We start from the raw sequence: 24,555 nt of genomic DNA, 5'->3' as shown, positions 1-24,555 counted from the left end.
GTTGGAGCAGCTGGTGGAGCTTGAAGCACATTTGGAAAGTTTCACGTTGAAGTGATGGAGCAGGCAGTGAGCAATGCTTTGCTGGTTTCAGCACCGCGGACAGTGCCGGTGCGTTTAGTGAGCGCTGTCTGTGGTGCTGAACTCAACCCTAGTAGTTTTGCACAGTGTTCTGATGACAGAGACAACTTTGATCCAGCACGTGTCTGTGTCACGATGACTTAAAACACATTTACTGTATTACTTCAGACCGTTCTGGCGTCGCTACATCTGATTGGATGTTAACCGTTTAGCCTGCTGTGGTGCCTTTTTCCAGCCGCTGAACTGCAGCGCCGCGCTGGGTGTGCTGAGGAGGAAAGTTCAGCTCCTCCGTACCTGCCTCAGTGAAACGCGCAGCTGGCGTTTTAAGCTCCCCGGGTGCCTGTTTACCAGCTTCCAGATTGCTGATCAAGTTTAATTTTAGCGCGTGATTTTACACGCTTGGTTTGACGTCATTAAACAAAGCGATTAAGGAGGGAACGCTTAGCTGAGCTGAGCTGAACCGAGGCGACACAAAAGCACTAAGAAAAGACAAAGGAGGGACACACACACACACACACACACACACACACACACACAACAGGGTGAGATAGATAGATAGATAGATAGATAGATAGATAGATAGATAGATAGATAGATAGATAGATAGATAGATAGATAGATAGATAGATAGATAGATAGATAGATAGATAGATAGATAGATAGATTGTATTTTTACTATGAAAACAGGCCTTTCATCCTTTTACTGAATTACTTCAGTTCTTAATTGAAATAGTGTATAGGCAATTTAGCTGCAGCATGTAACCCAAACCAAGAATATATGAGCAATGAATCCACAAGCAACAAGCTTTAAAGGGTTAATCTGTGAGTATTGAATAATGTAATTGGACTTAGTATTTGTGGGTTAATTTCCCTTGTGGGGGGACTAATAAAGGATTATCTTATCTTAACAATTACTTCTTATATTTTGTTTGTTTATAGCATTATGCTAAAGGCACAGCAATGAATTCTGGGTACAGAAGGTGGTCGACATCTGAAGGTACAGTTTCCAAAGACTCCTGTGTCTCACACTTATTGTATTTACAGAGTTTTAATGTTATATTTGACTAAAGACTGACTTACCAAATCATATTTAAGTTCCAATACTGAGACAGCTGAGCTTTTGGTGTTCTGCCTCTGGTTAAACTCTACCAGATGTGGCACACTGGATATAAATAATCTCTGATAGCAGAATAGGTGTGTGTGTGTGTGTATGTGTATACATACACACACACATGTACACACGCATTATTGTCAGGATCCTCCCCCTTCACCCTGAGGCCCTATCACCCAGGACAAACAGAATCAGCCTTCACAACAGAGTGTATTTCCTGTCGCAGAGTTGTCACAACAGTCAGCATCTCCTCAGCAAAACCATCACAACATTATGCATGTCTTCTTCTCTTCCTTTTCATTCAGCAATAGGAAGGAGTCTAATCCCTGCAGACAAGCGCTGCATAAAAAGGACAGATGAAGAAAAAACAGAATAAGCACAACGGGGATAATGTGCTTTTGCTGTTGCTGGTGTCGACAAGTGCTGAGCTCACAGTGTGGCGTCATGACACGCTTGTCTTCGCCAGCCTTATTAGTGAAGCAGTTTAGAGGAGGAACTAGGTGAGAATCGATGTTTCTGCCAGGGTTGTTTAGCGTGATGCACCATAGCTTGTCCCAGTGCTCTGCCCAGGCCCATGTTTAATTCATGTTCTGAGTAAAAGCTGGATGCACCAAGTCCAAATGCCATTAGTGTCATCCTCTTGTCTCTCCTCAGTGTCCTCTCTCCATTTATCTTATTTCTGTTATTATTTTAAAACAGCCATATTCTCTGGCCTCTCTAGTTTTGTTTAACTTGACTTTCTTGGTCCACTTCATGGCTGTCTGCCACCCTTCTCCATTCACCTCACATACCTGGAGCAGGCTTTTTCCCCTCTGCACCTGCTCTCATTCATACAACGTACACTGGTGCCATCTTTCTTCCTCCAATGAAATGCAACACATAAAAATATCTATCTCCCTCGCTAGAACTTTTAGACCATGCTGAATTATTCACGTCCACATATCTGCGCCACATCCCATGACCCTGAGAAAAGTGCTTTTATTTTCAAGCCCAAGTAATGAAATCTGGATGGCCTCCTTTTTTTTTCCTTTTATTTTTTTTACTCTCTCTGGCATGATCGTCTTACTTGGGTGGGATTAATGGAGCGGATGGGATCAGAAGCTTCTAGAGGCTTCCAAGAAGAAGGAGGAGGTGGATACCATGTCTTCCTTATATGGTGGGGAACTTACAGTCTGGTGGAGTAAGGAGGTCAGGGATGCAATGTGGACATGGAAGGGTTCAGTGCTGCTGTTTCCACGAAGTCAGTCCGTTCCCCTAAAGGATGGCTGCACCCAGATATTCTTCAGATAAACCAGGTTAAAGCTAAATGCACTGCAACTCAAGAAAACACATGCAAATACTCACAACGACGCAAGTAGAATAAATAGAATTGTTTCAGGAGAATCTCAAAAATCATTCTGTCAGATTAATAATAAGTGCACCCCTAAGGAAGAACTTAGAACAGACTACAAGAACTTCAAAAAGCATTAAACAATAAGTGTGTCACAATGATAGCTGTCACTTTGTAGGGTTTCCTTGTATTATGAGTATTTGCTGTCAAATGAATTGAAGATGTCTCCCTTGTGTCTATACGTTTTAATGCAAAAGCAGTTGGTTAAAAACAAAACTGATTATATGCTAAATTCCTCCAAGGACCTTTACCACTTCTTTTAGACTTTTATCCTATTGAATTAGAACACCCAGGCTTTTAATGCACATACCACCACAAACAACATCTGGGGACAACCTGGAGAAAGATTAGACCTACTGAAAGTGTGTCATCTGGTCAGATGAAACCAACCACAGCGCCTTCATTTAGAAAAAGAAAGAAGAGGTGCGTGAAACAAAGTGTGGCAGTATAATGCTGTGGTGATGCTTCAGGAATCATGAAACTTAGCAGCTAATCTGGGTCTGTGGTGCGGTTTTCTCTTCCAACATGACAACAGGCTCTGACTTAAACCTGACTGATCTGTGGTCACCGGGTGACTCCAGGCTGTGTTTGAATACTATAGCTAGCATTACCATTACTGGTGACAGTGGCAGAGAGGAGAACACTAAGAAAACTCCTGACTATCGTGGACGATGCCAGTCATCTTCTGCACACTGTCATCAGCGCTCAGAGGAGCCTGAACAGTCACAGGCTGCTCCTCCCCAAGAGCAGGACCAACAGACTCAGAGACTCCTTTGTCCCCCGATCCATCAAACTTTACAACCCTGCTTTTGGCAGAGCCCAAATTTCCCAGAGGGACCTTCCCAAAGGGATTAATAAAGTCTATTCTATTCTATTCTATTCTATTCTATTCTATTCTATTCTATTCTACCACGGTATTATGGTGGCTCATAATTTTGACCTTTTTACTTAAGTTTCCTGAATGAACCTAGTGTGTTTGAAAATATGCTGAAAGCTCTCCACTCTATTAAACAGAATGTGTGAAATATTTGAATACTTTTAATTAAACTGCTCGCATAGCTTTATACAGCAGCTGATCATGGCATTGGACTTGACATTATTTTGTATCTCCTCTTTGTTATAAGCAGCTTCAGCAACATTAGAGAAGAGAGTGAATGTGAAAATTTAAGATATTGAATTAATGTTATTGTTGTGATTTTTCTGGTCATTGTTACAGGAAAACTTTATGTCCTAATGTTGGCTCCTCTGTTCACTCCCTTATTTTCCCAGGTTACTCAGATATTTATTTATACATATCAAAACAAGGGCTTGTGTCTTCATCAACTGGCATGCGGTGTGCCAAGTGAAGCAATCTTTTTTTTTCCTCCAATAAAGGATTATCAGCTTAATGCACACACACACACACACACACATCTGTTCATTTGTATGATGATAGAAAGCAATAATTTAATTGACTCTGCCCACATAGAACTATATAGCTCTATACAGCAAGGCAAGTGTAGCTACTGTTGTGCAGCTTTGCACACACCTGACTCCAGCAGACCTACATAAGAGGATGATTTACGTCAGGAGCAGGGAACATAGAACACACACACATTCATGCTCCTATGATTTTGTGCTGTTTTAGCAAAACAGATTCCCTCCAGGCCGGTAAAATGTCATATGGTCTGATACATGTGGTCAAAAAAAATGGGTTAGCTCCTGCTGACGGAGGTGGCTCTGAATCCAATTGGGGACACCCAAATTATATATAACACCTAGATGAGAAGTTGAAAACTAAAAGTTGTTTTCCTCTTGTGACAGTCTGCATGCACACACACACACTCATGCAAATCACTGAGCTGCGCAGGTCTCTGTTAGCACGTCATAGATTGTAAACTGATGGGTACAAATCTGAAATAAGTGTGTCAGCTCACCAGTTTGGCAACAGTTTGAGCGTTACAGCTTGTGATTGCGAGGGAAAGAGTATCTGACACTTACACGTACTCAAGCCACAGGCAAGAAGAATACTTAAACAAGCTCAAACCTCTGTTAGTACATCATAAGTGCTGTCTAAGAGCATCACACTCATTACTGTCTGCAGAGCTGGAAATCTTTTATTCATCCTTGTGGTAAGGGGGGAAACAGAAGCATAATTGCAGCCCAAATGTACTGTCAACACAGGAGACGTTTTCGGGTATCCAAAAAAAACTGAAGGGCCAGAACTAAAACTTGGCTTTCAAGTACAGTGAATCAGTGCTGAATATACAAATTAAATATTCAGATTTTTAGGGAACAAAAGAATTAGGCATCTATTTTTCATCATGAAAGTGCAGCTCCTCTGCTATACTGTCCTTTTTGGTCATCTCCAGTCAGACAAGCATGTGTACACACACACACATGCTGACACACGGGGCGATCAAAAATTGTGTGCTGCTGGAAGGGAGTTATCCAGTGGGACAAGCTGACTTAAGCCATCATGCTTTGCAGGCGATATCTACAGGAGCCACAAATACACAGTGAAAACTCAGAGAGTATTATATTGCAGGGTCATCTGGGAAAGGTCTACTGCAGCACTGGCACCACTTTATTCTGAATGCTTCTCTCTCAACTAGTCCACACCCTAACAGCTTTTGTCTGGTCCAGCATTTTGCATTCTAATCGTATCAACCCTTTCTTTAGTGTGATTTGTAGTTCCGCAGCAACTGTCGCTGGAAACTCAACACACAGGTGCAAACACACACAAACAAACACACAGGAATTCACATCGAAGGCTGGTATCTGGCACACAGCTTGTCCCATGTTCTTAGCTATTTGGGCGTGTAGCGTGAAAAAGGACAGATAATTGGGTTTATCACTGGTGTATTTTTAGTTCCTATTTCTCCACACGCAATTTACAAAAGAATGAAAAAAGGGGAAGGGGGAGGCTAAGAGCAGAAATAGAAAGAGAGGGCGAGAGAGAGAGAAAGAAAGAGAGGAAGAGAGGAAGGATACAGAGGAGGGTGAGGAAGAGAAGGAATGAGGGAGTTGATAAATGGAAGAGGAAGAGACAGGAGTAAAGAGAAAGAAGGCCACAAAGATAGAGTCTGGCATGTGTCCAGGTTTGGCGGAGTGTGTGTAAAGGAGCGGTGGTGTTTCCGCCTTCAGGCGCTTGTTCGGGGAGACAGAGCAGAACAAGCCCTGTGGATGGCTGTGGCTTATTTAGGAGAGCAACCTTAGGAAACTTCAGCAACACATGGAGCCAGAATTTCCACCATGATGCAGACCTCTATTAATACTGGTAAATAAATCTGGGCAAATCTGGGTCTGTTGGAGGATCAGGCAAAGGTACTTACTAAAGTCAATATAAACAGCTGCTACACTAGTCAAAAACAAGATTTTATTACTTTTATATAAACTACGCAGTATGCCAGAAAAAGAATTAGAATGTCCTGATGTTCTAACTGTTGCGTAATATGCACGGCTATGTGCTTTTCTGGCTGTTCTTACCCACAAATCTCTGAGCAGAAGAAAATATGTAACATGACCAAGCTGCCACATCCACAGGGGTGTCCATAACTGCCTGTTCCATTTCTTTCTTTAAGGTAACTGGACTAACAAGGAGCCTTTTCTGATCAGTTACACAGGTTGCCTGATGAGGCTTCTTAAGAAAGCCCCACCTCCACCGGCCTCTCTCACAGCCAGCAGACTCTGCAGGAGACAGCAACCCCGTGGATAGGTGGGTGGATGGATGTAAGTCCTGTTTGTTTTTTCCAATTTTGTCATGTTGCTACTCCCTGAGCCAGGGTCATAACAAGGCACAAATGAGACTGTATGAAGTCCAGAAGAAAACCGGTCATTCCCTAAGCTAACCATGTCTGTAGCTTCTTGATTTCCTCACAGACATGAAAATATATTCCTTGACCTCATGTTTCCGAGAAAACTAGCTTGTTAAATGTAAACATGCTGCCCATTGGCTATTTAAAGTCTATATCAGCTGCCAGTATCGATTGATGATCCCCTCTGGTATCTCAGTTTTTCCATCTTTTCTCAATAACATATCAAACCTGAAGAATTCTGGTGAAATCGTACTGCAGCATCCTGCATGTTAACTGACAGCTATGACCGTTAAATGCACTTAGCAACCACATTTACTGTCCTTTAACAAACGGACAAAAGGCCTGAGCGGCACAGTGCATGCTGCTGGTCTGAAAAATGGACTTAGATTTACTCTTCTGTGGGTCGGCTGAGGCCAGCACTGCAAGCTGAGATGGGATGAGGGGAGGCTGAAGGCTGGATGGTGGAGAGGAGATGGAAAGAGTACAGTTAAAAAGCACTGTCCTGGAAAAATGCTGTTCTGTTAGAAACACTGGCGCCATTCAGAAATCAGAGCCGTAGCAGGAAGAGAAGGGATAATTCAATTCATGTCTTTCAAATTACAGATACAACATTGCAGGTTATGTAATAATCACAATTAAATGTTTAGCTGAAGTGGAGCTGCTGCCTGCGCCTGTTTTTGGAAACCCAAAGAGACATTTGATAAATAGAACGCTTTGCGTGGGGGCGGGCTCGTGTGTCATGCAGCAGCACAAGAAACACTGCAGGGACGCCAAGAGTCCACTAAATATCAAGTCTGGATGCAAATGTCATCCCGTCCAGAAAGTGAAACAGTGAAGAAGCTGCCTGCTACCTCAGAATCCCCCATGATCTATACAAACTTCATGACAAACTTCATGAATCGCTTCATGACTTACTGAGTGCTTTGTGTTTTCTTATTAAAAATGTAACACTTTTTTTTACTCATATTCTATTTTTAAATGTTGCTGGAACTTTTTAAGTGGCCTACAAAATGCTCCACCATTGTTAGAGGTTACTGCAAATGGGCTCACACTCCAAGTGTGCATGAGTAAGATCCAAGCGGCAAACTCTGGATTTTAGAAATTAAGCTGTGTTGAAAACTACAGTTCACCCCACAGCCTCTAGGGGGCGGTCCCCAAAAGTGAGTCAATCCCCACAGACTCCCAAGTTAAAATGGAAGGCAGGGCAGAGCTTCCTGCTTTTGCACCTTCCTCAGCTCCACTCGCACTTCACTCCATCTGAGTTTCTTTTTTTTTAAATACTTTAATAATCCCAAAAGGGAAATTGCTTGTGGGTAAAGTGCCTTGCCCAAGGAGGAGTTGGGATCGAACCACCAACCTTCCAGTTACTACCACTGAGCCACTGCCGCCCTAAAGCCACTGCTGCCCGTTTAAGTGGACTGGGATGCTGCCAAAATAGCGTTGGTTGGAGAAAGCTATGAGTGACGACGTCACTTCATCTGCAATTAAATACAGTTTGTGCTAAGATCCAGTCAATCCTACTGATCATTTTAAGGCTACAATGTTAAGGTTAGATTAGAAATTACAAATCAACAATAGCCAGACATTGATTAGGCATAATCTAATACACAAGTTCAGGTAATCATCCATTCAGATTTTGCTTATTATGATTAGCTACCAGATAGCTTAGCTCAGTGCCTGAGCAAATAGCAAGCTAGCTTTTTGTCAGATTAACTCAGAGAGTTTAGAGATGCACATTAACAAATCAGGACAGTATATTATATAATATAGAAAACTGATGCTAGTGTGTCTTATTATTGATGACAGTTATAATAACACATATTTTAATCAGCTACATAAAAACAACAAGAAAATCTTTTTGTATTCCAGGATTAAAAGCTATGCAAAGTCAAGATGTTTGGGGTTTAGTAAATTCTAAATTAACCATGCACAAAGCAGGGCGACATTACAGCACACAATCTAATGCTACAGTAGGACAACAGCCTGCTCTGTCCTCATCTGTCTGTCCCCCAGACCCGCCACCACACATCACCTTCATGCACCGTTATTGATATTACACACACACACTCACACACACAGGACTTTATACAAACCAGCGTGGGCAGTAAATATGTGTTTCGTCGATAACTGTCCACCACAGCCAAGGCTCGTAGTATTTTTGCTGATGTGCTGACCTCAGGAATCAGTGCCTCACTTTTGCTGAGTTAAAGGATTTGGACCTGTTAAATCTTATCATAGTCTGTTGTGTGTGTGTGTTCTGTTCATTCATGCAATCATACATTAAAAGTAACAGTGTGCTCTGTCTTCAGAGGCTGCTGACAGTTAGAGGGTGGTGTCATTTTCACCTGATATCACCTTTTTTGTTGGCAGAGTTTTGGGCACGTGAACACACACACACAGTGAAACAAGAGCACATTAATGCTGTCAATCATCTTTCCTGTTTTGTTAGACAGAAAGAGAGGAAGGAGGAGCACACTGGCACACAACAAGCAGAGTGTCCATTAGGAGGAAGTGACCCTGCATGTGGATTTAACCTTTTAGATCCACTGACGAGAACAGAAGGGTTTTAACTCAAGTGCATCTATTGTAAGGACGTGTGTGTGTGTATTTGCATGCATGCTGTCTGAATGTGCATTTCTTAGGCTGAACTATACTAACACACATATTCACAAGACTTCAAACACACACAAAACACACACGAGTCCTGTCTTATCATGGCGTTTGATCAAAACATGACGAACACGTTCATCCAGATAAAACACGTCACAAATGACACATTAGTGTCATCATGCCAAATTTTGAAAAGTATAAAAATACTTAGAGCCCTCTCTACCAACCTTGTCTGCCCCTTTTTTGAGCACTGAACACCTTCTTTTATCCCACACTGTCAGGACTCAGCTTTAGTGTTCGCAGAGTGTCAGGTTTGCCAACCATACAGCAATAAAATGCTTGCTCTTTCTCGCCTCCACTCTCATACTGTGAGAGTGGTTCTACTACATTTACCCTCAAGTGCTGAACTCCAGCTGTCAGTGTTCAGCTCAGTGAGACTCCCGGACAGACAGCTGAATACTCCTCTGTGATGTAAAAACTTGCATATGACATGAAGTGTCTAAAAGATTCGTGTAAAATGATGTTAGGACATGTTTTTTTATAGCTCGGGGTTGTGCTGACATCTTTTAAAGCCTGCAGGGAAGTAAATAAGTAAATTCATATTTGTGAATGTGAGAACAAATTGTGTGAACATTCAAAGATATATAGACTTAAAGGAATTTTGAAAGTATATTAATTCAATTGTATGAAAATTATCCATCCATTTTCTTAACCCAGGGTTACACTCTGGACAGGCTGCCAGTCCAATGCAGAACTAACATAGAGGGAGGCAAACATTCACACTTCCACTCACATCTATGGCCAATATGTCCCCACATCTGTATGTAGAAGCATGTAGGAGGAAACTTGAATACCCAACAAAGGAATAAAACTCCAAACAGTGAGGCCCCAGCCAGATTCCAACATGAAACTTTCTTGGTGTGAGTCCACAGTGCTATCCACTGCACCACCAGGTGACAATTGCTGAACGTAGAAAAGTTTATAGCTGCTTCTGGTTGATGTGCAACCCCAGATCACTTGTTTTCCTCTGAAATGGTCTGTACAGATGTGTAGAAAGTTCTGTCTAAAGTATTTAAAGATAAGTTAACCAGCTCTTATTTATTGTTTCTAAACAAACTTGAGCACTAATGAAAGATGCTCCTTTCTTACAGCCTCATCCTGGAAGGCTGCTCCCTGTCACTACACAGGAGACCACTGACAAGATCCAAGATATGATCTAACAGGACAACCTTACTGGCACAGACTGGGCATCTCTCACGAGTAGTTAACAACACACTGCAAATGACTGCAAACTGCTGATGAGAAGCTGATTCACCACACAACATGTCAAGGGACAATTGTGAGTGATTTTGTGAACATGGATAGGTTCACCACCTCCAACCAGAGATAAAAGAACCATGTGAACAACATCGCTGACTCCCCAAAAAGACAGATCCATGAGGTCTGTGTCAAGGTAATGTCTTCCTTTTTCTAGGATGCAAACAGAGGGGCTGCAGGTGGACTGGAAAAGGGTCACACCATAGCAGGTACTATGATGATGATGATGACGATGATGATGACAATGATGATGATGGCGATGATGACAATGATGACGATGATGACGTGACGATGATGACGTGATGATGATGACGTGACGATGACGATGACGATGACAATGACAATGACGATGATGATGATGCCGATGACGATGATGATGATGACGATGATGACGTGACGATGATGACATTGATGATGATCATGATGATGATGACGATGATGACAATGATGATGACGATGATGATGACGGCGACAACGACGATGCCGATGATCTCTGGAGCAGTAGGTGAAAATCAATAAGATCCACCATGCAAAGTCCACTTTTTTACAGATCTGATGGCTGCTGTCCATTTTGTCTTGTTGTAAGACAAAAAAAAAAAGTTTGGGTGTTATTACTAACAAGAATGATGGCCCAGCCAGCAGGCACAGCAGGACCCTGAAACCAAACCAGTCATACAACAGTGGTCAAACACATAGATTTTTATTCAACATATTGTACGAGAATACAGTCAGTGTCAGGGTATTATCAATATGACACATGGTGAGGCTACAGTTTTGTCCTATTTAATCTTCGGTCAGAACATTTAACATCAGTTTAAGGCAGTTATAAACGTGAGGGGAGGAAATTAGGTGGACGCCATATTTTCCTTTCAAATCCTTAAAATGTGTGTACGCAAGGCTGCCGCGGCTATTTTATCTTTCATCTATATTTTCAAGTCTTCCATCCGTCTTCACATCCTTTCTGTCAAGTCTTTTTTACTTTTGTGTGATGTGATTTGGCACATAAAACAGAGACAAGGAGAGAATAACCAAGCAAGTGAGACAAACACAGTGAAGAACAGAATACACATTCTTCAGAATTAAAGAGCGGGTACAACACTGCTAGAGAGAGGTGGATGGTGGAAATGAAGCACGAAGCTCTGAAGCAGAACAGACAGAGAAGAAGAGGTGGTGCATGAATATTTTTATAAAGGGAGAATGCGTTTGGGACCAAATGTCCTCACTTTGTTACAATAAAGCTTGATTTGAGATTTGTAGAAAGAGGAGGAATTATGATACTGCACCGCCATGAGGCATTGGTATAACTGTTCATATAATTATATCATCAACAATGCTGCAGAGGAAAGCAGAAAGTCATTGGAGCTCCAATGCACAGTCTGTAAGGGGCCCCAGCAGTCAGTTCAAAATGAAATCCACAAAATTACAGTTTTTTGCTCCTTTTCCCCTGAAAAAACAAAAGTTTGTGTATTTCATCAAAAATGGTGCACAGGCACTGTTATTACCATTTTGTCGGAGGTTGCTTAAATTTCAAATGGGCAACAAGAGTATTAAAGATTGTCATGCCTTCGATAAAGGGTGGAGCTTTGAGGTTTGTGGATGGGGCAAAAAAAACAGAAGTCGTGCATTAAGCGATGGCCGAGATTCAGTCTGCATCAGAAGTCCACTGCTGCAAACATGAGGATCTGCCTGCATTGATGAGGCTGCTTATGTTTCCATTCCAACCAGCAGATCACAGCGAGTCAAGATGCAGCTTCTCAAAGTTTCAGCTTATGTTAAGTGTCACAGAATTCCTAGAAATCTCCATATCTATGGAAAGAAAAACACAAGACAGTTAATATATCCAGATTGTTAGCATCAGGGCAAGGTAGTAGCTCTCGGGTCTCTAAATACTTGGTTGTGTTCTTTATGTCTTTCCTTTCCACCACTGCTCTTGGTGGAACATGTGTTTGACAGTCCCTGCCAAGCTAAAAGTGTGCATTGCTGTGCATTTTAATGTGTGTGTGTGACTCACTCTGTGTCATCAGCAGTAGGCGTGTTATAGCTTTGGAACAGCGGCTGCATGAAGAGTCCCAGAGTTCCCACTACACACACCAAGATGAAGATCCATAGAAACAGACGGTCTATCACCATGGCTACGTACTTCCAGTCCTCTATGATCTGGAACCGAAGCGACAGGTTAAGGCTGTTACAGGATGATAAGGCATGTCAAATCGAAGTTCCAAGGTGTGCGTGGGAAGGAGCGGATTGTCAGCCAATCCACCCTTCACATCGTTTACCTTTTCTACCTTGTTAGATTGTTGTTCTGTTAGATTCTTTTTTTGGTTCTTGATTGTTAGTTTTCCATCACCAAGAAAATAGCAGTCCACTTTCTTTCACACTTTTTCTTGTTCCTGCATTTGTCCATATAATAGCCTGGCCTGCCATACCCATTCACTATTCACAAAATGGGTCTGGAATCACTTCCCTTCACAGCCAGTTGATTTGCTGAACACACCTCAGATTTTCAACTTTTATAGCAAAACCGATAAGTCGTTCACCAGCGTACATATTCCACTGCACACTGACTTTGATGTCTTTTGTTGATACTAGCCTCGTTGTCCGTCTGCAGTTAAGGCAGTTAATTAAGAATTATGATGGCAGGCCATGCTGTCCATATATTCCCTCCTTGCCTGGTGTTTTCTGTCGCTTTCAGTCACTGCTTAAGTTCAGCAGACAAAAATACTTGGCTGGAATTCAGTAATTGAACATGGTCCATCCACGCCATCCTTACTAAAATCATTGCATTTGCAGGTGGTGCAGTGGTTAGATAAATATCCACTGCCCACCCATCCACCCCCCACCACCCCACCACAAAGTGGCCAAAAACAATCAGTGTTTAGTGTGTATCAGTAAGTATGTGTGTTCGGGGTTTTTGAGGACATCTCATATTTTAAGAATAAAGCAGACTGACAGATTTAGAATAGTGTCACAGAAAATTAAACCCTGAATGCTTTATAAGACATGGCTTGTTCCATATCTCATCTTGCCCTGATAATCTCTGCATTCCTCATTGTTGCATCTCTGACATCATCCATCTCAATAATCTGATTTTGTAGGTCTTTTTCCCTCCTTCTGTCTCTCCAATATTACATTCTGTCTTCAATTCCTTTCAATTTTTGATCCTATCTCCTCCTGCTCATCATCACTTATCTGTTTTTTAACCACAGCTTTATCTCCTTACCCCTTCATCATCATCTTCTGTCTTCATGTGTTCAGCGATGTATCTCACTCCATCCACCGCCTCTTCCAGATCTGCATCCCACTGAAGAGGCAAAGGCCTTCTGAAGTCTGAAAACCCACCACCCCCATCCGGGATGTCGCCCACCTTCCAGCAGTACTTGTGCTGTAAGTCCTCATTCACATAGAAAGAGTCTGAGTCTGTTCGGATCCCGCCGAGTCTGATATTGGAGTACTGCCTCTTGTCAGTGCTGCTCTGGGAGCTGTTTTTACCAAAGGCAGTCCGGCTGGCGTACTTTCTGCGGAGTTTATCCCGGACATTGGAAGAACCTGGACGCCTCATGAGAAGGAAGGTGGGGAGGCGGACTAAGAAGAGCCTTTTGACCCAGTCAGGCATGTAGTGGGTGGACGGGGAGCGATGGTGCACATTGAGCACACAGACGGTGCTTACAATGGAGAACGTGACCAGAACCATAGTGAACATCAAGTATTTACCTTGAAGAGAGATGCAGATGTTAAGTTACGCACAACAAAACAGGATGCACACATAGCTTAACTATAATGATGACTAACCTATGAGTGGCACAGCAAGCGAGGTGGGTGGCACTATCTTTGAAATTAGCAGCAGGAACACAGTGAGTGCCAGCAGCACTGAGATACACAGCGTCATCTTCTCCCCGCAGTCTGACGGCAGGTAGAACACCAAGATAGCCAGAGACGTGATGAGCACGCACGGGATGATCAGATTGATGGTATAAAACAGAGGCTTCCTCTTGATGACAAAGTCATAGGTGATGTCGAGGTAGGTGATATCATTGGGGTCCTCGTTTTTGCGCGCGGGAAGTGAGACAATGTCCCACTCTCCGCTTGGCGTGAAGTCATCGCGGCTGGCAAAGTCACTGGTGAGGATGAGGTCAACTTCTGTGTGGTCGTAGGTCCAAGAGCGGAACTTGAGAGTGCAGTTCTGCTGGTCGAAGGGGAAGTTCTGCACCTCGATGGCGCAGGCTGACTTGTAGATTGCTGGGGGGAGCCAGAAAATGTCCCCTGTGTTGGAGACCACAGCGTTGCAATAGAAGGAAACCTCGTAGACCCCATCAGCACTGTGGAGATGATGAAACAGGGAAGGAAGCAGAAAGAGAGAAAAGCATGTTCTATACTCAGTGATTGTATTCTCCGCAGTAGTTAGCTGAAGTGATAATTAACCCAGATGTTTTACTAATGCCTTAAATAATTAAAAGAGGGAATGCAGAAATTGTTAATTACAAAAACATCATAGAGAAATGCTTATTTTTAGCAGCAGCTTTTTTATGTTGTGTTATGTTGAAAAACATCTTAATACTGTACACTGACACACTGTAATCCATTAAATCCAAACCAGTATTTTTTTCTTCATTCAAAATACTTTCAATCATCTAAATAACACACTGATATGCAGATGGCTCCTCTGCACACACTCACTTGTTGTAAAGCACGATATCAGGAAGCCAAATGTGTTTGGATGGTATTCGCAGTTTCTTGATGCCTTCATATTTCTCTGGGTCCCATCTCAGCCTGTAGTCGTTCCACTCCTGCAGAAAGAGTAGAGTCAGAAAGTCTAACACTGAACATACAGAGTACCGTCAATGCACTGGATAAGAGAAGAGAGATTACCTGAAAGAGCCACAGGTTGGTTGTCATTATCTGCTCTCTCTCATTCTGCAAGAAAACATCCGTACACTTAAATACACCACTTTCACTTATATTTGAGGTTTATTTACTGGTGGTGGCTTTTTTAAAAAAAAAAAAAAACCCCTTTTAAAGGCCAGATCCAAATATCAAAGCGCTCCTTCAGGGAATGGATGTAAACATATAATTTTGAATTGCCTTCTTAAATGTCACAAAGGTAGAGCTTACAGTTAATGGCAATGAGCATGTTTGCTCTCTTGGAGATATAGGGGACTTGGAAAATTCAGTGGACAGACTGACTACAAGGTTCTGAATGTAGAGATGGAGGAAAGGAGGCTAGTGTTATAGAGGAAAGGGGAAATATCATATGTCCTCTAGTATCAACCAGAGCTGTGTTGGCAGGCCTGCAGTTATTTGGCCCTCAAAGTGCCTACATCCAGGATTTGTTTTCAAATTTGTGTGTGTGTGTGTGTGTGTGTGTGTGTGTGTGTGTGTGTGTGTGTGTGTAAACATAGTAAAAAATAATTTGATCCTAGTGGGTCTTAGTGTTAGGCAAATGGAACTTCCATTGGACAACAACATTTTTTTTTGGCGTGTCATTTATTTAGCAAAAATAAGGTCAAATATTTTTGTCCCTCCATTTTCCAAAATAACATCGTGAAAAGTGCTGACACCAGCAGAAATGCAAACGCTACCCAGATTGCTCCCATTACTAGACTACAGCTGCTCTGGCAGCCGTACTACACAAAAAAAGGTTGAACGAACTGACGCGCAGATTTCACATTGAACGCGAACAGCGTTTTCCAAAATCTCCTCTTTTGCCGGAGTTTTTAGAAAGATTCGTTTTCAGAGGCGAAAACCCAGTTTATGTGTAAATTAAAGGCACAAACGAAGGGAAAGGTCTTCGTTTTTCAAAATACCCGTGTATTTGGAAACGGGGTCTAAGTAGCCATTACTGCTTCCATGTGATTTAAATGAGCTGCAGCAGGTGCTGCTGATCATCGGTCCTTAATAAATTGATCATCAGCAGGTGTGCAGACCTCTTTAAAAGTGTTGGCAGTTTGCTGCTCTGTAGCATTCAGGTGTGTGTTCACACAATGCAGAGAGGGAAAGACATAAAAAATGGTTGCTGCACATCGATCTGGAAAATGCTAGAAAACCAAGTTCAACGTTCTACAGTGAGAAAGATTCTTCACAAGTGGAAAGCATTCAAGACAATCATGTCAATCCTCCCAGCAAATTCACCCCAAGGTCAGACTGTACAATGTTCAGAGAAATACAAAAAAAAACCCAGCAGCTACATCTCAGAGGCTTCGGGCCTCACTGAGCATGTTCAATGTTAATGTGCTTGACAGCACAATTAGAAGAAGACTGAACAAGTTTGGTTTGTTTGGAGGGGTTACAGGAGAAAGACTCTTCTGTCTAAACAGCACAACTGAGGTTCACAAAACTGTATCTGTAGAAAAAAACAAGCTTGTGGAACAATGTCCTATGGACAGATGAGACCAACGTTGAGTTATGCTTTGATGCCCACCCCCACCACCATGTCTGGTGAAAACCGAACACAGCATTTCTGCAGAAACATCTCTTATGCACTGTTAAGCAAAGCGGTGGAGGGGTGATGATTTGGACTTGGACTGAGTTGAATTGCCCACAGGTTTTTTTCCTTTTTTTTCTTTTTGGCTTCAATTTTGTTAAAGAAATGATGGCACGCTGAAAGACGAAAAATGATAGATTGTTTATATTTGCCTAATACTGAGGAATACTGCCAATAGGAGCAGAGGATGCATTGGGTTTTTATTAAAAGACATATAGCCTACTGACTTTTAAACTTGAAAATCTTGGAGTTGTAGTTGGATTAACTGGGAGTTAGGTGCACTCTGGCTCTGTCAAGATTGCACCGGTCAGTGATACCACATTAAACTGCTCCTCAGAAAAAGTTCAGAGAAAGGTCATCTGTCTGTATGTGCAGTCTTTGCTGGTATTTTGGCTGAGTCAGATGAAATGACTATATATATTTATGTATGTGTGGCATAGGAAAAAATACACATCAAATCATATTTAGAAGCCGCTGTTATGATGAGAAGACCTTAACGTGACCTCAATGATCATGTCAAACACTGAATAACACACTTTATTCAATATTTCAAAAACACGGATAATCCAAAGCAGACCTGGGCAAAGTACGGCCCGCGGGCCACATCCGGCCCGCTTGCGTCTTCAATGCGGCCCGCGGACTCCTACACACAATAGAAAAAAAAAGAAGGCATCAAAAGTCAGCTGTCAGCACGGCATTACCGGTAACGTCTTTCCAACCCTCCTTGTCTCTTCCATGCTGCTGTACTGCTTCATCCCATCTACTCTTTGGAGAGACACGGTCGCGCTGTGTACACTTTAAAAATGCTGCGCGACTATGCTGAAATGTACGGTAAAGCGAGAAGAAACGCCACGGCGCATTCAGATGTTTCCGCGGTGCTGCAGCCGACATCGTCATCTGCTCTTAAAAAGCTCAGACCTTGTCCAACTTTCAGAGCTTTGGGATTGTTTTTAAAATTAGTTTTAACTCTAATGGTTTTCTTCTGTAAAAATATCTTTACATCATCTGTGCTGCTCTGCACTGTGCGGGAGTGTTTTTCAACATACAACCAGCAACACTCAGTGGACCTGGACACACACAGAGGACACAGGAGTGAGCAGTAAACACACAGACCAGTTCACATCATCAACACCCTCCGCCACACAGTGATTCTGAGCCTTTTTTCCGCCAATGCGACTTTATAATATCGCTATCTTTCCATTCATTCAACTCCGCGCAACTCTCTCTCTCCCTCCCGTCCGCGTTCACACACACGTACACACATAAGCGCGGATATGTTCACAGAGAAGACGACCAACATTCTTGATAATGGAACATCGCACCCTAACTCAGCTCAGACAGAGCTGGTAACGCAGCAAACATTATAGGTGATTTAAGGGGAAACGCGGTTGCGGTTGAGATAAACTACGTCATATGACAATACTCAACTCAACTCAACTTTATTTATAGAGCACTTTAAAATCAACCAAGTTGGCCAAAGTGCTGTCCACAAATACAAAAGCATATAAAGCACATGAAGATAAAAAGAACAATAAAAACATAGTAAAAACATAAAACAGTAAAAGTCAACATCTCAGACTGAGTTAAAAGCCAAAGAGAAAAGGTATGTTTTCAAAGAGGATTTAAAAGCTACAAGAGAGTCAGCCTGCCTAATGTGCAGGGGCAGATTGTTCCATAGTTTGGGGGCAGTGACTGCGAAAGCACGATCCCCTCTAGATTTCCTCTTTGTTTGTGGGACTATTAAAAGAGACTGATCTGCCGACCTAAGAGAGCGTGAGGGAGTGTATGGCTGAAGCAGGTCAGACAGATACTGTGGGGCGAGGCCATTAAGACATTTAAAAACAAATAAAAGAATTTTAAAATCAATCCTAAAATGCACTGGGAGCCAATGAATGGAAGCTAAAACCGGAGTGATGTGCTCAAATTTTTTGGTACCTGTTAAAAGACGGGCTGCAGCGTTTTGAATTAATTGCAGACGAGACAGCAGCGTCTGGCTGAGCCCAACATAAAGTGCATTACAGTAGTCAAGTCTACATGAGATAAAAGCATGGATTAAAATCTCAAAGTGATGTCTTGATAAAAATGGCTTGACTTTGGCTAGTTGTCGTAAATGATAAAAATAGTCACATAGTCACATATAGTCACATATGAATAATAACATCAAAAGCTGTTTTATTAATCAGTTAGTTGCCTTTAGTAGTTCCATATATCTGATTATAGTATTTATGCTGTTAATGTATTTATGTGGTTATATCACATTATTTATTTTAACCTTTATTTTACCAGAAAATGTCATTTTACAAAACAAGAACAGGCTGATATATGAGGTCAGTGTTGACTTCATATAGTGAAATAAAAACCTTCAGCTTCAGATGTTTTTGTATGTTTTTGTGGCCCTTTGCTTTTCTAATGGAAGTCTATGAGGCCCTCGCAAAAAAATAATTGCCCACCCCTGATCCAAAGGATTATTTCTTAAACACATATAAAAACACCCATTTTCTAAATTGTTGACCTGGTTCAGAGTGGAAGCTGTGATAGGACGTGTAAGTGACCTGTCTAGACGGATAAGAGACATAAATATGTTCAGCCTAAAAAAAAAATAGAGTATACTTTGGACTTTTACTCCTCTACATTTTGCAGCAGCACAGCAGTAGACTAGATTTTCTCTGGCCTCCTGTCCTCTGCAGCTAATCTTACCATTGACTACTTAAGTAGGATTGTTGATGCAGCACTTCTACTTTTACTTAAGTATAGATTTTGCTGGGTAATTGTACTTAAGTACTAAGCTTCAGTACTTCCTCCACCACTGCCTACAGGTGATTTAAAGTTGTAGTTCATCTAACATGCAATCTTTTAAACTATGGTGCAACGATGCATTTTTATAAAGTTCTGATCATCACATTATAATGTAATATTTATTTAGTGCAATTACAATATGTATGAGGCTAGTTAAGGGGACACAAAGTTACTGAAGCAAATCCGTTGGTGCTGCTGAACAAAGCTGCCACATAATTATAAAAGCTTGGTGTGAGCTACAATAACAGTGTCTCTTTCAAGGAATCATACCCAGATTACTGTAAAACTTGTTTTTTTTTCATTACAGAACTTTTTACCACCAAAACAACAACAAATCACTGCACCCAAAGTTACAGCTCAACTGAGAAGGATACTATTAAACATTACAACCCGTCAAGCTGTCACAAGCACACACTTGTTGTCATGGCTGGATACATGCTTCTATCTCTCAACAACACACTCATGCAAAACTGCATGCGTTATGAGACAGCTAGTCTTTGCATTGTGATCCTGCGGCAGAGATATGACAACATCAATTCAACTCAGCTACAAAAACAATCACGGCTGTCTGTAAAAGACTTTGATGCATGAAATGAATGCAGAGTTTATGAATACACTCACCACACTGATGAGCTGAGACAGGGACACCTGTATGGAGATGGTGACCTGTTGGCTCTTATTGACAGCCGGTCTGATCAGTTTGTTGTAGCGCTCCGGACCCAGCAGGTAGTTCACCAGCCGCTCCTCTGCATTCTCTGCCCTGCTGCCTACACACGAAACACATAAACTTTAACTATGGAATAATCTTTGTTTGTTTGATAGAGTTTGAGGGAGGTTGGTCAAAGGCTGAGGTTGGACCAAGTCAAAGACACCAGGAAACACACCCAAACACAGAAATGTCACTGAATCCCATGCATGTAAAAATTAAAGGGCATTCATGTGTTTGGGTGTCTGCCTTGCACTCTTGACACTTTACTGCAGGGTTTTAAAACAAAAGAACAAAAGCAGTCATCCATCCCTGTGAGACGATCCCTGAAGCTTTGTGCTTCTTCAGCCCTAAATTATCAGTTATGTAAAAGTGATCATATGAATAAGTCAGAAGCAAAATGCTTTTGACCCACTCTCTTGGCTCTTCACTTCACTGCCATTATGTCTACATTGTCAAAGAAAGAGAGTGCAAAATGTTTAATATCAGGACGGCTCCCCTGTTGGTGCCACATGAACTGTCTGTTTTTGTAAGATTACATGAAGGCTGACTGAGCAGGGATGTTCTTTCTTCAGCAGCACCCTGCTGTTTCTGCGTCGGAGTGAATGTCAGTGGTTTCAGCTAAAGAGAGGCAAGTGGATCTATTAGGAATAAATTTAGTGTTGTATATCTTCAGAAGATGAATGGTTTTCCTTCAAGCAGTAAGATTGAAGCTTGATGGCCTGAGTTGAAGTGTACGAATACGACATGTGAGGCACAGCATTATAGGATTATGTAGCATAAAGTTACTGCGATTGAGCTTCACAACAGTTTAATTTCAAACTTGGACACTGGGAGTGGAGGAATGGTGCAACGCATCATCACTTACTACAATGCCTAGTCAAACTTTCAGGCCTTCAGGGAAACACAAATACTCAAAACATGGTGGGAAAACACCATGTTGAGAGGTGTGCGCCTTGTAGGTGTATTACATCCCTTAAATAATTCAAAGCCTTGAATCCAGGCTGTTTTTGCCTTGATGGATGCTGCAGAATAATGTTTGGCTGTGTTGCCTGCTACACCTGACCAGTGTAAGGGTTTTATTTATTAATTTATTTGCTTAGTTTGTTAGTTAAGGCCAAATTGGTTTTGCATATAGCTGAACCTCAGCCATCCATGACACAGAACCAGAATGGAGGTCAGGTTACTAAAAGGAAGCTCTACTTGTAGGATGGTGAGATGTTCAGTTCAAGTGTTTTACCTAAAAGACGGGAGATGGTGCTTTCTTGGGGGTTAGGTATATAAAAAAATAGCCTTCTGTAAATTATTCAAAGAACCCATCTGCTTTTACTTACGAGTTATGAACAGTGCACAGAGGTGGGGTTTGTTGTAAAGATTGACGATGCGGTCACTTTTGACTGAGAAATTCAGGGGAAAAAAAAAATCACATCTTCCTTTTCTTGTGACACACATGGATTCTCTGAGTCAGATGAGGCAGGTTATATAAGATAATTACCACTATAGCTTTCTAGGAAGCATCATTTAAACACCATAACAGCTCTTTACAGAAACAATACACATACGAAGCAGAATTCTCTCATGGCTCATCAAGGTCCTGCCCTTATTGAGAACTTTGAGTAAATTCATAAATACACAGAAATGATTGGATATTTAAGGTTATTTTCAATCCTTGTTGGACAAATTGTTGTGTTTTTTTTAATGGGCTTGATCACACAAAAGAACGTAATAAACTCACACTGTGATCACTGTTAGACCCTTAAATCACAAGACGTCTGTTGTATTTGACAGATAATAGATATAAAGTGAAATGTAAGGTTCTATTATCTTCTGAATGAGTGAAATATCGGCTCACTCATTGTTTTTAAAAGTTATAATAGAACTAATAGGCCTGGAGTTGTAATAGATAATTGATTAATGTAAGCCAATCATGCCAAAATACATATATTTCGTTTTTACAAGGTTTAATAAACTTCTGCCAGCAATGAATCATTTGAAATAGTGCTCATTAATGTGAGTCCATGTCTGCTACACACTGTCGCCATCCATCAGGTAAATGATCTTTAAACGAGAGAGAAAAAATTAAATCAACTTACTTAGGATGTGGAGGATATTATGTTCTGACAGGCCACTGCTACTGTGTATGAGGTGTGTGTGTGTGTGAGAGAGAGAGATGTTCGTTCATAACTTCATTTTTTTTCCTATAGAATTTTGCATGCTGTAAAGAAATGCGTGTTTCAGCACCACGGACAGCGTCTGTTGTTTTCATTCAGACTAATTCGATGAATCTTCGAGTTATTATCGAGTCTTCAGAACATTTCAACAGGCAATATATTTCAAATATGCATCAAATCATTTGAGACATATTATAGAATAACTCACTTGTGAGAGAGAGGATGGAGAGCAGGAGGAAAGTGTTGGTAGTCATCTCCTTTCTGCTGCTCCGCGCAAACTTGCTTCTTTCTTGTGGGTATTTTCCTCCAAACAGAGAAAAGAAACGTTTGAAATGTTAATAAATATACAATAAGCAGCTTATTCCACACAGACAGACTGAGCCTACTTTCTTCCCTTCCCCTCTGTGTCTGTTTTTACGCAGCGCAAACACATAAACTAACACAATAACCATGTAATCTGTGGAAATTATGGAGGCTAATTGTCACAGCATGGTCATTCGTTTTTTCCTTATTGTCCCACAGTAGTTGCTGCCAGTTGTGCGTCGCCGCCTCAGCTCCACACCATCAGCAGCTTCGCAATTTCAACCTCTTTCGATCCGAATCCAACAGTCCAGATGAGCGCCAGGTTGTTGTTGTTGTTGTTGTTGTGGAGCAAAGATCCGAATTAAACGTGTGTCTCTGTGAGTTGAAGGAGCGCCGCTCACCTGCATTAAGTTTGCTTTCTTCTGACGGAACTGGTGGTGGTGGCGTAGCCGGCAGGCTTCCTGAAGACCACGCTGGCTCCTCAGGGCTACAGCTTGCAGTTAAAGTCCATGAAGAGGCCGGGGACCGCTTTTTTTTCTTCCATGAAACTCCGTCTTTCCAAGAGAAGCCAAAAGGAGAAGCAGCGAAAAAAGGAGGAGGAGGAGGAGGAGAGGAAGAGGAGGAGGTGTGCGTGCGTTAACCGGACCGGAGTGAAGCTTCGCGTCACCGCCTGGGCTGATGTTCTGCTGCCAGTCTATGTGGACAGCCTGCGTTTCAGCTTATAAGGTCACTGGTGCTTTGACAGTCTACTGGACACAAACTCAAAGAAAAACTAGTAAACTCTGAAAGAAAACTAGAGAGAGCGTGTCTGATGACAGTGGACTCATGGATTTTTTCTTGAAGACGTTTCACCTTCTCTACTGAAAAGTAGTGAGTTGCCTCGATTTAAACTCTTTGACATAACATGGCCTGAATGAGAGCATTCGCAGACATGTCTGATGATACAGAACATGGAATGGACTGTCAGGTTACAGACCAAGAAAAGAAACGGAAGTATGCCAGGGACGACCTGGAGACAGATCACACAGCCTGGATGTGTCATTTGTTCAGATGAAACTATAGTTATGTGGTCACAGAGTTGTTGCTTTCATTTGGAGAAAGAGAGGAAAGGTTTATAATCCACAGAAGATGAATTCCCACAGTCAAACACAGTGGTGGCAGTATAATGCTGTGAGGATGTTTCAGGGTGTCTGGAAATGGGGATTTTGGTCTTCCAAGGCAGGGCAAGCCTTATTTATACAGCACCATTCATACACAAGGCAGGCTTTACATAAGATGAAATCACAGAATAAAAACATTTTAAAAGATTAAATTAAGAAGGAAATTACAATAATAAAAAGAATAAAATCATAAAAAACATCAAATAAAATCAGGATGATTAAATGAGCAGAGTGCAGTTAGGACAGTGGTCAGGAATTTAGGAGAACGCTGCAGTAAACAAGTGTTTTCAGGCCTGACCTAAATAGAGTGACTGTCTGAGCAGACCTCAGGTGTTCAGGAAGGCTGTTCCACAGGTGAGGGGCAGAGTAACTGAATCCTGCTTCACTCTGTGTGGTCCTGACCCTGGGTCCACACAGTAGGCCTGTCCCTGATGATCTCAGGCGTCTGGATGGTTCATAGGGAACCAATAAGTCCAGGATGTATTTTGGTCCCAGACCATTCAGTGATTTGTAGACCAGGAGGAAAGTTTTCCTGTGTCTTGTTTGGACAGAAAGCCCTTGATCCTAGCAATGTTTTTCAGGTGGTAATAGGCAGACTTAGTAACGGCTTTTACATGAGTGTTAAAATTCAGGTCTGA

General features: G+C 41.8%; 1 protein-coding gene and 1 long non-coding RNA gene across 2 annotated transcripts; one reads left to right on the top strand and one right to left on the bottom strand.

Moving 5' to 3' along the window:
* The first annotated feature begins 6,171 nt into the window (after positions 1-6,171).
* LOC114443767 (uncharacterized) lies at positions 6,172-10,593 on the top strand. Its single transcript, XR_003671468.1, has 3 exons — positions 6,172-6,290; positions 10,138-10,325; positions 10,461-10,593. It is a non-coding gene; the product is annotated as an uncharacterized LOC114443767 (long non-coding RNA).
* Positions 10,594-12,093: 1,500 nt separating this feature from the next.
* LOC114444965 (neuronal acetylcholine receptor subunit beta-2-like) lies at positions 12,094-22,708 on the bottom strand. Its single transcript, XM_028419916.1, has 8 exons — positions 22,663-22,708; positions 20,199-20,344; positions 15,170-15,214; positions 14,978-15,087; positions 14,093-14,619; positions 13,524-14,014; positions 12,315-12,460; positions 12,094-12,109 (listed from the first exon to the last, which is right to left on the bottom strand). The coding sequence occupies exons 1-8, from the start codon at positions 22,706-22,708 to the stop codon at positions 12,094-12,096; spliced, it is 1,527 nt and encodes a 508-aa protein (XP_028275717.1).
* Positions 22,709-24,555: the final 1,847 nt, after the last annotated feature.

Source organism: Parambassis ranga, chromosome 1 (assembly GCF_900634625.1).
Source record: "Parambassis ranga chromosome 1, fParRan2.1, whole genome shotgun sequence".
NCBI lineage: Eukaryota > Metazoa > Chordata > Actinopteri > Ambassidae > Parambassis > Parambassis ranga.
Note: the sequence above shows the minus strand (reverse complement) of the source record. Positions and strands in the feature narration are given on the sequence as shown.